Source organism: Rhea pennata, chromosome 1, assembly GCF_028389875.1.
Source record: "Rhea pennata isolate bPtePen1 chromosome 1, bPtePen1.pri, whole genome shotgun sequence".
NCBI lineage: Eukaryota > Metazoa > Chordata > Aves > Rheiformes > Rheidae > Rhea > Rhea pennata.
Window position 1 is genome coordinate 63,781,682 of NC_084663.1, and position 15,426 is coordinate 63,797,107.

General features: G+C 40.4%; 1 protein-coding gene across 1 annotated transcript in view; it reads left to right on the forward strand.

The window, feature by feature from the left end:
- The window catches only part of TMEM178B (transmembrane protein 178B), a 212,663-nt gene that overhangs the window by 187,017 nt on the left and 10,220 nt on the right, over positions 1-15,426 (forward strand). The window contains exon 3 of the mRNA XM_062569937.1: positions 8,098-8,235. Within this exon, the coding sequence (XP_062425921.1) occupies positions 8,098-8,235 (138 nt within the window). The remainder of the gene's footprint in view (positions 1-8,097; positions 8,236-15,426) is intronic.

Sequence of the window (15,426 nt, forward strand, 5' to 3'; positions counted from 1 at the left end):
GGTGCCTCGCATCCTTCAGAAATGATGCCTCTGGCCAGTTTAATGTGGATCTGCAGGACTGTATTGTGATTCCTCCCCAGCAAGATCCTACTTATGATATGATATTTCAAAGGGGAGGTAGTTTAAAATAAGAGGTAACCAGTATAAAGATGGTCAATCTCCAGAGCTCTTCAAGGGAGCAGGAAGGGAGAAAAACAAAGAAAGCATAGCTCTTATCCGGTAAGGTCCTGTGTTTCAGCTTGAAATGGAGTAGAAGCCATTTTATTACATGTGCCTCAAATTCTTCAACACCTATATAATCCTTGAAAGCCATATAGTGAAAAACTGCTTGGCATGTCTAGGATTGAGACACATTTGCTTCATGTAACCTCATCTAGAAGAGCAGGAAGGATTGAAGCTATGAATGTGAAGAAGGATGGCCAAAAATCTAGGTGTCTCAGACCTTCTTCCCTATTTCTAGGGAATGATGAAGGGAGAGGAGGGACAGAAGGGTTGACTGGGCAAAATAAAAAATGTACTCCTCTAGGAAAGTAGCTTGGAAATATTCCTAGATGGTCATATTTTGCAGTGATAAAAAGCCCAGATAGTAAATCTGGAGAAAGAAAGAAAAAAAGATCATCTCTTAACATCACTAGTTAAGTAACGATCAACTTCACATGTTTTCATGTTCACGTGTTCTCATGCTTTCTGAGGAAAAAGAAAGAAAGAAAGAAAAATCTCCTCTCCAAAATCAGAGGATGGAATTGGACGGGATGGGATGCAGTAGAGTGGAACAGAACAGAACAGAACAACGTGTTGATATTCAGCTATGCTGACCCACTACATCAGGGGTTTAAGGGCAAAACTTTTGTTTCCTTCCCTATCTGTTGTCACTCAGAGCTGAGTAAGAACACAGTAGAAAATAACAAATCATTTCTCCTCCTTGGCAAAATTTTCTTTTTTAGCAGAAGGCGAAGTAGGACTGGAGCAAAAGGTGGAACTGTTCTACTTAATGATATTTAAAGCCCTCTTTCCCCCAAGACCTAACATAAAACTTCTGGCTTCTACAGTAAAACTCGACATCAGATCACAACTGCATGTAACATGTTAAACTTCTGCGGCACAAATGCCTCCTTTGTGCATCAACCTGTCTAATATGCGTATCATAAAGTCTATAGAACACAAATCCATATTTTCAGCCTCAGATGAGATCCTGTTTTCCTTATCTTTTTTCCCCTTCACTTACAGGAGTTTTGTTTCCTTCTTTCTCTACTGCCTCCTCAAATACCATGCTTATTATTTAGGCGTTCTCTTTTATCTCCTCCCTGCTCTGCAAAACAAAAGAGTAAAATCAGGACTTGATATTCAGCATCCAGATGTTGCTTTCAGCCACTACAGAATTTCTTATGCCCCTGTAATTTTCCCAAACAGGGAAAAATTTGCTGAATTGTTTTCAGACACCAACACATCAGTATGTAACTTGGTCTGGGATACCCCCTCCCTTTCTGGTGCTTTATGAGAAGGTTCTGTGGAGACAAGAAGTTGCACAATTATGTGGAGTTTGCTGTCCTTCAGCATAAATCCCTGAATGTATCAGCCCTTGTAGAGGAGAAGGCTGTCCATTCACCCTCTCTGATGGACAGCTCACCTATCTCTCTGAATTTGCTGGGATTTCTGATGAAAGAAGACAGGCTGAAATGCCAGTAGTGTACAGCTGGCACCAACTTTTTTTGATAGTTTCTGCTTTAAATTACTGTAGGAACGCTTAAAAACTCTGATGGAGGAAATCCAGACAGATCATCCCTCCTGACAAGAATAAATCATGGCAGAATGTCCATCCTACACCCCATCTCATGCAACACATTGACTAGCATGGAGTTCAGCCAGGAAAAAGTATTTGTGATGTCTCATATCAGCATTGCCATATAGAGGAGTTCATACATGCTGGTAACCAGGTATTTAGCACTTCTGCATGGAACCAACCACTCTAGTCAAGAGAAGATGATTAGATTTTCCGGTCTAGGTAAAGGTACACATGTACCTTACCAACTTCATTGCAGTTTTTATGAAATGAACGTTCACTCAAACACTCCAGGGCACTACTTTTAGGTATTTGTGAGGGTCTTCTGATGCTACTCTTTCTCTCATTTTGAAAGGATTGTGTTTTAGTGTCATTGTTTGTGACATATGTATTTCTGATTCACCCTCTGATGCAGAGTACTTCTGCATTAATATAATCTACTGTTAGTTTTGCTGAAGAGGGTTTTATTTGTTGCATTTGCATTAGGTAGTCTTTAAACTGGAAGCTGAGTTTCTGCAAGAGTCAGTGAAAGGCACTTAAGAGATTTTAACTAAGTTTCAGGTAGACTAATACGTTTCATTTCTTCTCTCTTTTTTCCTAGATTGGGAAAAAAATTAAAACTTGGCACTCTGCTTTGCCAAACTTGTCCAAAATACGGTCTTAAGCTGTGTAGAGAGAATCATAAGATCTAGAAGGTGTCACTCAAAATCATCTGCATTAATAGTCACTTTTCAGTGTAATTGGGAGCTGGTAAGCTTGGTATTCAGTAGGAGATCGATATGAAAGTTCTTTTTTCAAACATCCAGTTTTACACCTTGACCTCCCTGTGCTCTGAGATGAGGTAAGAGAAGGGATGATATCAGTGAGATACCTCTGTGCTGATTCTTCTAAGACAAATCATTTAAATAAAGCTCAGTGGAAGCTGTTTAACTGTATTCTTGGTTTGTGAGCAGCTCTTAGAGCATGCTAGAAGCAAGCAAGATGTAAGAAAACATTTATAGTCGATAATTTCCAGTATATATATTTGATTGGAAAGAAGATGAGGAAGGAGTGATTTAGACTCTTTTCAAGCACAAATCTATTTAAAATGACACTGTTAGAGAGAGATGAGACTGAATTTAATACAGGATGATACAGATCAAAGTGACCAGCTATGAAGGATTATGCTATCTGGGTCTTTTTGTGCTTATTTCAATACAATTTTTTGGTCATCGAATTGCACAGAAATCTAGTTATGATTTCTTCTCCTGTTTCCCCTTTTGTTGGGACATCCCAATAAAGAGTGGAGCTCTACCCAAAATCTCATCTAAGGGGTTCTAGATATGCATTTTATAACCTTTAGTCTCTATGGACCTTTTTGTATTGGGAAATAAGGGAGGGAGATGTAAGGTGGACTATCTGGAACGCCATAACACAGCATTATTGCACTTTTTGTTAATCTGGTAATGAACACTCTAGTTTGATTTGGTAACAAACATTTGAAAACAAGCAGTTCCTAAAGCAAGAGGGGTGCCTTGTGGATAAGCTGGCCAGGAATTCAGGTAATATAAATTCAACTACAGAATCTTCCATAAATATTTTGTGTAGCCATGAGCAGGTTCTTTATTCTCATCTTGTCTTGGTTTCCTCATCTTTACAGGAGGCTCATACTTTCTTTCCTGTATGTGTTGTGAAATAAATCTTCAATATTTTTAAAATATTAAACTCCTCTATGGAAGGATAAATAGAGAGATATCAATAGGAGGATCAAGCCTTGCTTTTGAAAGATGACTTCCAATTTCAAAGAAGAGGACAGAACATCAGAAGTCAAAAAGGCATATTGAAATTTTCAGAAAGCAGTGCTGATTCAAAACATGTTATGTTTGCAGCTGCTGGGGTGTGAAACATCTTCCACAATGTGCCAAACAGTATGAAACACTTTATTTCTTATAGCAAATACAAATGGGCAGATACCAGGGTGAAATGAAGGGCAGGGGCATTTGCAGACTGACAGTGAGAACTTTCTATTACATGCTGCTTGGGAAGGAATATGTCTTAATCAGCTCTTCTGCCTTTTATTATCTTCAGAAAAACCTTTAGATTTAATATTCTCCAGCTGAAGGCTAAAATACTGTTAGAAAATGCATGTTGTTTTGTGAGAATATTTATTTTAAAGACTTTGTCTAAAACGGCAATATCTGTCTTACCTTCAGCGATTCATGAAGCTTGTTGGTTTCAAACACACAATTTCAATTTTGGCGGTGGAAACTGCATTATTTCATTCCCTGTCCTTCTCTTACATTATTAATCAAGAGATTTGTCGTTCATAGTTCGTATAAGCATGATGCCTGAATCCTTGGCCTGATGATCCACATTATCTTTGAGCCCAAGCTGAATTCCCTGCCAGTTTCATGCAGCAGCAGCAGCTGTTGTGGTGCTAGGCATGGGAAGTCCTCCCAAAGTGAAGAAGGCATGTCATTCACAGGTAACATTTAGCCTATTTATGCGATAAAGAAAATGGGATGAAGAAATTGTTTCTAAACCATGATTCCTCTAGATTGCACGAGTAAAAAGGTAACACTGTATTCACCCCCATGGAGTCAGATTCCTCCCTCAAGCAGCGGGAGGTGACTGCTAGCCAAACAGACAAGGCATTGAAAATCAAATTCCATCTTAGAGTTCTTGCAGAACAAGCAAAGTGATACCTTCCTTAATTGCACTATGGCCACATTCCTAAAGGTTTGGTTTACTAGGTGTTGGAGAAGGGACATTCGTAGTATCGCTGCTCTTGGTGGATTTCACTACAGTATGAAGAACTGGGAAAATTGCCCAGAAGAGGATCAGCTGTAGAACTGGATAAGTTCAGTGCTCATGAGTGAGCTAAGATACAGTGTATTTGTTTGTTGTTGCAACTCGCTTTTAGTTGTGTAAGATTCAAAAAATGCATTTTTCTGGTATAGTCACTCCTTCATTTGGTTGGGATTGTCACATCACGATCCAGAGGATTCTATAATTATTCAGAGAGATTTCGTAGAAAGAAAAATGGTGAAGAACCTTGCATTTTGTAACCTAGAAAATAAACAAAAGCATTCAGAAAAAAATAGAAACAAAAGCCAGGGCTTGTTCACATGTCATAAAGTGGAGTTACCTGACAAAAACATGACCCTTTTTTTTTCCTTTGCAGGATGTACTCAGGAAAAGTCTATCAGTGCTGGTCAAACAAAAACTCATCAGTTTGAACAAATGAGCTATTGTTTATTTATATGGCATCCCTCACTCCTAAATAAGCAGAAAGCATAACTTACGTGTAGCCTTAAATGTGCAATGCAAATCTTTGCTTTTCAACTGTCCTTTTCTTCTTAAGTACCATGTCAACAGAACAGAAATCATAAAAAGAAATAGTAAGGTGGGTTTGTGTCCAGAGGAAGTAGGCTCCTGCTCTGTGGCCTCTTCACTAAACAGCCTGAAGGTGCTAATTTAGTGCAGCAATTCACTACATACATTAAGTGTTTTCCCACAAAAGAATCACTTTGAACACACTTGTTCCCAGCACTGACATCAGCCTCCTCTGGGCTCTCAGGAGTGAGAAGCACAGCTGGACAAGCACAGGCTGTTCATGAAACAGTTTTACAACCCCCTTTCCCACCACTGCCATTTGCAAGGGCTGATCTCAATGTGTTTTTTGCAAGAGATAACGTAAGGCCAGAGTTAAGATGCTGATGGATTTTACTACAGTGTTAGAAAGGGAATTTCAGGTCCTATCAGGAAGAAAGGTCGAGTGCAACAAACCTCAAATATTGGATCTAGAAATCTTGGTCCTGCTATTATAACTATTCAGTTCAATGGCAAAACTCACGCTGATTTTAGAGGGGCAGAAACTGTTCCCTAGTTTGATAGTTAAGATGTGGCAGTGCTTGCGATCCTTTCTGGGTCCTGTGACTGGGACGGGCTCCATCAGCTAGTTATTGGGATAGGTCTGAGGATCAATTCCTACGACAGATCCTGAGGGAGTTACTGCCATCCTGTAGATGAATAAAGATATTTAAATTCAGCTCACTAAAAGCAGGTTATTAGGCTATGTTTCCATTAGGAAGAGCAAAGTGCTGTTACTCAGAGTCAGTAGTCGCAAGTTAAAATAGAAGTTTTGTGGAGCTGACACAGACAGCAGTTCTGAGGGATATGTTTTGCTAGCATTGACAACGATACACAAAACACTAAGCGTTTTATACCTTTATCTATCTTTTAAATTAAGCCTAGGTCTTCATGGACTAAAAAGTAGCAAGATACTCTACCATCGAAGATGCCTTCTCACATTTACTGCTTGCTTTAGAAAGCACTCTGAGAAATTCCCTAGGAACAGGCATTAGGCTGTTTGTGGGAAGTATGAGTTTCTGCAGGTAATGTGTATTTTTTCTGTACCAGACTTCCCTGAATGTATTCAGATGCTTTGTGGGAAGCTTTTGTTTGTTTTTTAGTGGGACAGCCACAAAACGGAAGATAAAAAGCTGAATTCTGAGATGTGCATCTTCTTAAAAGGACACTGGTCACTGGTGGGCTGAGGGCCTGACCGTCTCTGTGTTGTAGGTGAGAGGGTCTTTGTCCTAGAAATCATTGTAATTTCAGGGCAAGAGTTATGTTCTGCTACTTCATTTAGCACAAAAAGTGCTATAATGAATACAACCGTGAGTAAACCGTACTTTCAGCAAATCAAATTATCCTGTGCTAATGCACACTGTAGACCTTGCAGAGTCTTAGAATTTTGGATGAAGAGTTTTATGAACCTCTGATGATGATAATTATCACTGTGACAAATTTGACTAAATCTGCACTGCTGGTATTGGCGGCTCTTCTGATCCACTCTAGGAAAAGCGCAAAAAAACTCAGAAACTTGAGTCAGCCTGAGAAATAGCCAAAGGCCAGCCAAGGAGAAGTGCTGCCATACAGACTGGTAGCTGATTCACTGTTTTCAAATCTTCTTCCCCCTGTCATAAGCATTCTGTTTCTTGAAAGAAAATGAAATCATTGCTATGGAAATAGAATTTGTTTCAAGCAAGAAACAAATGTTTGAAGAGCTGACTTGGCAGGAATTATCTCTGCACATATACTCTTGATATATCGATGCTTAAACTTTGTACACATGCATAAGGGCGGACAGGGAATAGTCAAATGTTAGTGAAGATGCCACCATCTGTTCCATTATTTGGGAGTGTCAGGACACTCTTTAGCTCCAGAAGTCCCTGCTATTTTTTTTGCCAGGTGGTCTCCCTTGCTCAGATTTCACATCAGAAACAGCTTGGGGGGGGGTTGTTTGTTTGTTTGTTTTTTCACCAGCACAGGCAGGAAGAGGAATCCCAGTAGCCCCATCCTTTTTTTGGCAAGGCCAAAGCTGGACATAGCAAGGCTTAGCCTAGAGGGTTTCTTCTGTTAGATCTTGGGGATCTTTTTTCCTTTGTTTATGAAACAAATACAGGTTGGTCCCATGTGACCATATCACATGTACATACTACTCAGTTCCCTCTTGCAGGGTACTAAATGTTTCAGTGCAGCCTCCTGCCCTCCTCCTACTCTCAGTGTTCCCTGGAGCACTCAAATACTTTCTCACCAAAAATCGTCTGACAAGGTCACCATCTGGATGCAAAAGAGGGGAAGAAAGTGTCCTGGGCCCCAGTGCATATCTGCAGCACATTTATTGTCTCTGACACAGGAGTATCTGTGAGTCTCACCAGCCTCAAGGTACTTAGTTTCACAGACAGCACTGTTGGACAGCAAGGACCTATACCCTGACTTAAACATGGGCAATTGAGGCCCAGAGGGGATAAGTGACTTGTCCAAGATCATGCAGAGAGTCTGCTGGAGAATGGGCAGATGAATCCTGAGTCACACCTGCACTGGAGCAAAGTGCAAAGACCATTTTGCACATCAGCTTGAGCAGGTGTATCCATTAGATGCAGTGGAGTAATGCGTGCAGTCATGAAGGTAGGACATAAGTGCAGGTTGTGCTGGTACCAAGAGACTAAAGCAATTAGATGCAGCATTGCACTGACACCACTGTACAACTTCTCGTTCCTGAAAAAGATGTCACAAGTCACTCAGGTGCATCTGCACAGAGTGCCATTGCATGGTGAAGCTGTCAATGGCTCTCTCCCTCCAGCTCAGGCTCATGTCTTAGGGAGGATAATCCTTCCTTTGAATCCCCTTCATGCAAGTCACCTTGTGCCAACACAAACTGAAGACCTTGCAGAGTGGTAGTGTTTTGGATGAAGAATTCTCTGAACCTCTGATGATGACAATTTATCACTGTTCACAAGCACCCTGTTGTTCTGTCTTCCCCACTGCAGATCTGCGCAGGATGACAGCTGGCTTCATGGGCATGGCTGTGGCCATCATCCTCTTCGGCTGGATTATCGGGGTGCTGGGGTGCTGTTGGGATCGAGGCCTTATGCAGTATGTGGCAGGGCTTCTCTTCCTCATGGGAGGTAAGGACTTTGGCTTGTGAATAAATGTGTTCTCTTTGCCTTGTTGTTTTCATATTCTCTCTTTCTGTGTGTACCTCCTTTTCCATGTCACTGAAAATCTATTTTCAGAGTTGTTTGAGATGATCTGGCCTTGGTTTCATTCCGAGCTCCTTCTGGTGTACATCAAGGATAATGTAACCGCTTGTTACCTCCATGATAAAACAGTGCCCATAAGTCACAGGACTGGAAAAGACCTTCTTTTTAGTCCAGTCCCCTGTTGCCACAAATAACACTGTCACAGAATCCCCTTGCCCTTAAGCTTAACAAGTTCCATCTTAAGATGAGAGGCAGATGTTTCATTCCCACCAATAACCTGTTTCATGTTGGGAGACTTGACTTTGATGGCCAGAACCGTAATCAAAGTTTTAACCTGTATTTACTCCTGGTCAGCTGTTCTTGTTCAAGCGTATCTTTTCTTTCTCTAATGTATCTATAGAGAGCAATTGTATCCTCTTGCCTTTCGTTTACCTACTCTAAATATACTATGTTCTTGTAGTTTCTTCTTGGTAAGACCAGTTATTTTTGTTTGGTCCAGCAGCCCTTCCTGCCACTTGTTCTTGTTCATATTTGTGTTTCTCGAATATGGATGAGAAGGAAGGTTCCCAGATAAGGTCTGATTAGTACCTTGTATTATGACATGAAGTTTCCCTAGTTGTGCTGGAAAGCCCTTTTCTGAAATATTTTGTAGCTGTATTTGCCTTTCTCATGCAGCATCACACTGGGGACCCACAGTCATCTTTCAGTTGGAAAATACATCCAAGCCTTTTTCCTCCTTTGTTATTTCCTACTGATGAGCTCCCAACTTATAGCAGAGATGCTGTGTATTAGTCCCTAGATGCCTGACTTTATGCTTTTGAGTTTTTCCCATTTCTACAACACCAGCCTTCAAGGTCATCCAGTATTTCCTGTGCAATACTCCAGCCATCCTTGCTGCAGATGCCACCCAACTTTCAAAAAGTTGGGAGAATGCCTCCAAGTGAATAGTGCTACTTCTGTCTTGTTCTTTGCTCTGCTAGTGTTTTTTTGTTTGATTGTTTTTTCTCCCACAAGCAGATCAACATTTCAGTGCATTTCATTCATTGTTCACCTATATTGTGCCTTGATATAGATAAAAGCATGAAATGCAGGAAAGCACGTGTAGTTTCAGAAGAGTAGTTAAGGGCTTGAGTAACGAATATTTACGTTCCAGTACTTTTGGTGCTAGTGGGATAGACATTAGTCCTTTTGGTGCCTACAGACACATCTGAAGTGTGTTGGTACCTTGTGCAAGCACACATTGGTCTATGTATGGATGTCTGTAAAAGATGCGTTGTGGCTGTTCAGTGCTTCATGGGCAATGGGTCTGCCAAACTAGTTTGGTACTTCTTTTGTAATTAAAAGCTTGGTTTGTATGGGGGCTGTGTCAGTGTAATGTGCTCAGATATCAGTATGGTATTTAACTTACTACAGCACGACATTCAGATTAAAACATTAGGTCTATACTAAATAAATACAGCAAATGATTGAATTTATTAGAAATTAGCTAAGTCTTGGTTATTAATTGGAAATTATCAGTGTTAATTGGGGAGTTTCTAGTGCAGCTGCAGAGATCAGTTCTTGCTTAGTGTTATTTAATAGTTTACCAAAGATTTGAAAGATGTCTGATAAAAGTTTCAAGTGAAGCAAGATTCAGTGTAACCACGCAAGATGGGATGGGTCACTCCTAACTTACAAAGGGCCATCTAAACCTTTTGGTGTATTCAAACAATACATGCTTCAGTAGAGGCAGATTTAAGGTCATGCAACTGGGGACAGAGAAAGTCAGTCATACTTGCAGAAGGGGAGGCCATCTCTTGGAAAGCAGAAACAGCAGAAAGGTCTCTGGGATCACAGCTGATAATCCAGCTGCACAGGAGCAATCTGTGTTATGCGGCAGGTAAAAGTGCCCATTTATCCCTTAGATGCTTTGATGAGGATATGCAATAAGAGTATGAGGTGGCATTATCTCTGGGCAAAGCAAAACTAATTTCTGGACATCTTGATCATAACTAAGAAGGATGTTGAAAAATTGGGAGAGGTTTGGAGAAGAGCTGCAAGAATAACTCAAGATCTGGAAAGCAAGAAAAACACAGCTTGCCACAAAAAGCCAATAATTGAAACTGTTTAACAGAAGGTTTATAACTGACTTGACCACAGTGAGGAAGTACCTGTGCAAAGAGCAGCCATCATGCTCTTTGACTGAGCAGACAAAATAGTAATGAGATCCAGCAGTTAGAAGCTGAAACTAATTGAGATGAGAGGCACCAGATTATTTTATCTGCCAAATTCTGCCAAGATGTGTGATATTTTTAATAAAAATGTGTTGGAATGAAATCAAACATATTTTCTGCACCAGCATAGACATGTGGATCAGGGTTACAAAAGGTTATTGTCTTCATTGTTTGGCACAAGTCAGTAGCAACTGCTACACCTTTCCCCATATTTTTTTAACAGTAAATGTACATAAAATGACATCCACAAATTTAATCAATTAATTAATAAAATACGTATTTAGAGCCACCTAATCTAAATGCCAGTAAGTACTAATGTTACTAATGTTTGCTTCCCCTGTTATATATTAAGCAATTATTCCTTCTAGAGAGGCTTTCTACTGGCAATAACGCCTTTAATTTGAGCCATTTTTTACTGGACATAGATTGAATGCAAAGCTATTGCTTCTGTAAACACATAATTGCTGTCAAGATATCATCCTCAAAACGCAGAGATCCAAAATGCCTCTTTGTTTCATTTAGTTACCTTGTGGTCCAATAGTGAGAATAATACTTAGGGAGACTTAAAATATCTGACCTCCTTGCAGCTGACAGGATACTTTGTGAGATTAGTATCTATGGCCAGTCTGAAATCTAACTTTCCTTTCCATTTGCAGTGTGCTTGTTCTGGACATGTTTGTGGCATGTCTTCTGTTTTAATTTCTGGTCAAACAGGTCTTCTGTAACTGCCTCAGGATGAAACATTTCTGGCTCGTGGTATCTATGAGTTTTATTGCTTACAGCCATAATTCTTTGAAGAGGAAATCTCAGGGGAGCACTGAGATGTGTGCTGTGATAATCTAGCAATGCCAGCCCTGGTTTCCGTGGTCCTCTGCTTCTTTATTGTATTTACTGAGTAGTCTCCTTGCCAGTGCATGTGGCAGTGCCTAATAAGGACTTGCTGTAGTGTGCTTGATCTAATTTCTCAAGCAAATTGTTGAAATAAGTCATTTGTGAAATGCAGGCCATTATCTGATATTAGCTCATCTGGAATCCAAGACAAGGAAACTGTGATTTAGAGTGCTAGAGTTATTGCACTGTTACTCAATGTGTCTTGTAAAATGTATAAAAAAATTGTTAATAATTAATCTTTCCTGTTTAGTCCAAATGTATCTGTATCAACAGCAGCCACAAATCTCTTCTGTGTTTCTGATTCTGAAGTTCTTTTGCATAATTTTGTGTATTTATTCCAGAATTCATACCTGGATTCCTTATCTTGAATGACAGCATTTGCCTGACCACTGTATGACTCTTCTTAGTCCCTCCTCTTGCACAGTACCAGATGGATACTGCAAGTTATGTTTAGCATTTCTGACCTCATTTTGCATGTTGGTACACAGTCTCCTGTATGCAGAGTTGCACTATCTGTGGTAATTTCATTTCAGTATTGCCTGTATGCTTTTATCCTGCAAGGTAGGTAGTAGGTAGTTTCTCTCTCAGAGAATTTCTCTATTTAGAATTTTACTCTTAAGCTTTCCTAAGACTCATTTGTTTTACTGCATTTTATTTGAGACTTTAATTCCATTACAGAAGTGGGTCGTACTCAAATTATACACACTCCAAGCAAAACCTTTTGTATCTTCTTGTTTCTTCTCTCCATAAAAATTATTGAAAATCTGTGCACTGGCAGAAGTTCCATACTGGGCATGTCATTCAATAATTTTGCAATTTTATAGTCACTTCCGGAACCTTAGAGGCATCTGTAACACTGTTTCCAAACGTCAGAAACCTGTGGCAAAACTGAGGCTCTCAAGCACATTGAGTATTTAAGGAATTCGTTTAAACATATACCAGAAGAAATGTACATAGGGCATTTTATACATTGTTTTTTGACCAAAACATGTTTACTTTGTTTTTTTAAAGTCCAGACATGACCTTGTCATCAGTTCCCAGGAAGCACTACTCACATTTTCTGGTATTGATGTGTTCCTTTGAATATATCCAAATACTTGATTTGTTTGGTTTTATTATCATGGCAAGCCTGGTAATTCATGTGGCCAGTGTCTGTATTTCCTCAGTAGTGTCTAATATTATTGCCTGGTCAAGGTCAAATTTCCCCTTTACAGCACTGAGGAGTCGGGGTGCTATGAAATGGCACTTTGGCAACCCTACCAAAGCAAATTCCTGCATCTTCATTGCAACCTGCTTTCAGGAGCTTATCAAGCCATGTAAGCATAACTTCTGTATTGTGATAAGTGGACAAACAATATATCCATGTAGTTAACAGCTTTTCCAACAGCTCTCCAGCATGTGCAAGCACAGGATTTTCTTGCTTCGGTATTTCAGCTTCTGGTAGTTGACAGTCCTTCCACTGACATGCAAACACAACTTCACCACACCTCTTTTTATGGTACTTACTTTATAAAAACAGCTTTTAAATAGAATCTCTTATAGCCTGCACTTTCTCAATTCTGCTCTGATTTCATTTCATTCGGCTAGTTTGAGATATTGTTTGGGCTTCTTTATTACTAGTTTTGAGGGCAGGGCTGATTTTGTACCAAATGCCCTGGAGCCCTTTCCCTCCTCCTCAACGCCTGCTGTGGGGCAAGCGTGGCAGCAGGGGCAGCCCCATGGCAGCAAGCCCCAGGGTTTCAGCAGCAGTTTGTCCTCCTCTGCCCAACTCAGTGCATCTTACCCAACCAAACTACTGTCCCTTGTCCCCGCTGGAAGTATATAGTGGCTCTTCTAGCATCTTGTTCCAGTATTTGCTTCAGCACAAAATTATCCCCGGCCAAACTGCATCCCTGGCAAAAGCTGCATCACTTTCTTTTGTAAACATATGAAACGATTCACAAAGAGTGCTGTTTTATCATCCTTATCGGAGCTCTGTCCTTCAGCTGTACAATTGTGTATTTTCCTTTTGTAAGTCTGTGTAATTTGTAAAGAGAGCACATTTCAGTGAAGCAGGTTTTTTACTGCATGCCTAACAAGGCAGCCCTTCAGGGAGAGACTTCTGCATTGTTTTATTTTGTTTCATATTTACCACAAATAAAGGCAGTAGATCATTTCTGTGTTTGTTTTTACCGTTTTACCTGTTCTCTTTACTCTTTTTTTCTGGTCTCTGCCCGTCCTGTCTTGTGACATACACTTCAGGATCACTCGGGGGGTTTTCCCCATTTGCTGACACTTTGCTTAGAGAAGCGTGTCATTTTACTAGCCTTGCAACTATTCATTATTCTTTGCAAAGTCAAGCCTGTTTGTTGCCATAACCTTGCTTTGAGCCAATTATAACTTTACCATTAATAATTCAGTCTCTAGTTAGTCTATTTGGAAATCATTCCAGCTGTTAAATGCCCTTATTCATATGACTTAGCTGATCTGTAATAAAATGAGCTGTAGTCTTGTGTAGCATCTCATTTTCTGTCTTTTCCTAGTGACTCTTTTGCATGAAATATTGCATTTGGGGCATTGTTTGGGAGCATGAAATCTTGTCTTGTACACTCAAGGGCCTTAAAACCCTGCTGTCCTCCCTTACACAGCAATGCAATGGACATATTCCTCTCTGATGTTTCTGTTCCAGTACTTGCTTCCAGCATTTGGAAGTTCTTCATCCTTTCCTCCTCCCTTTCCCCTCCAGTAATGATCTGCCAATCTGGGGGATTCAAGCAGCGTTTGGCAGCTCCATCTCTGCTGCTAATTTAGTTTTCTTCTGACCCACCTAAAACTTCTATTAAGAGTTTGCTCTTTGCAGCCTGTCCACATTCACACGACTTTGGTTGGAGTTACAAAAGCTTTGAGCATTTTCCCACAGCAGAGGTCAACACCTGTTTTTTTCCAGTGCTGGCAGCTATGGCAGTGATAAGCAGGCAGGATAGATGTACAAACGGGAAGGAAAAGGAAAGTTATGCAGGTTGCTGGCACAATTTAATGCTTTATTTCAGATATGCAAGACAGGATGTTTATTAAAGAAATAAAAACCAACCTGCTTATGAATGTATGAGTGTGTTCTCCTTAGTTTGCTTTTGTACTTTAATCCAGAGAGAAAAAGCCTTTCATAAACCATTCTCATTTCACTGTCTCGTCAGGAATATTTTTTCCAATTGCTCTTCCTTCCATCCGACCAGGGATAAATCTTGTCAACAAATTACTTTCTTATCCCTCTGGTCAGAATCTGGCCTGAGCTTTTACCTTTGATCACTTTGCCTTGCCCAAACCATGTGCACACTTTCCTGGGCCTGTTGCAAGGCACCAAAGGGGCCAAGGGTGCACGTGGACGATAAACCTGGGCTCTCTGTGTTGATGTGTGCTAAAGCCATGCAGTTTCCAAAACGCTACACAGTCACCAGTGCAGGTTCATTGCACGCCAAATTGTCACGTGTTGGGCAGTTCTTCTGGGTACATGTCTGCATCCTCTTTCTCTCACCACCTCCATGGAGAGACTCGTCTTTAAGATCCCCAAACGTGTGAGCTGTGCTTCTTTTGCCTGCGCTGCACATACACTTGCAGATGACAACTGAAGCATCTGTGTATTTGCAACCGTGGATCATTACCAGCTGTTGAGTCATTTGCGACCCAAATTTAACTCACTGTACTTTGAAAATAGCACATAAGGGTAGAAAATAAGAGTGTTTATTCTACACAACTGTGGTCCTGCCTTCTCAAAATAATCATTCCACTGTTGAATAATTTAAAACACACAAATGTAGCAATTTAGAACAGCAAGTGTAGGCAAAGCTCTGTGATTGACGTCTCCTAGGTGGCTACGAAATATCTTCGTTGCAGCTGCCAAGAGAAGGCAAAGAGAAAAATAAACAGAGAGAGAAAGAAGAGGACAATTTCGGGTGTTCATCTTGAGCTACCCTGGGTCTAACGGGGCACCTTGGATTTGTATTTCTCACTGATGAGCAATGCTTCTACTCTTTCC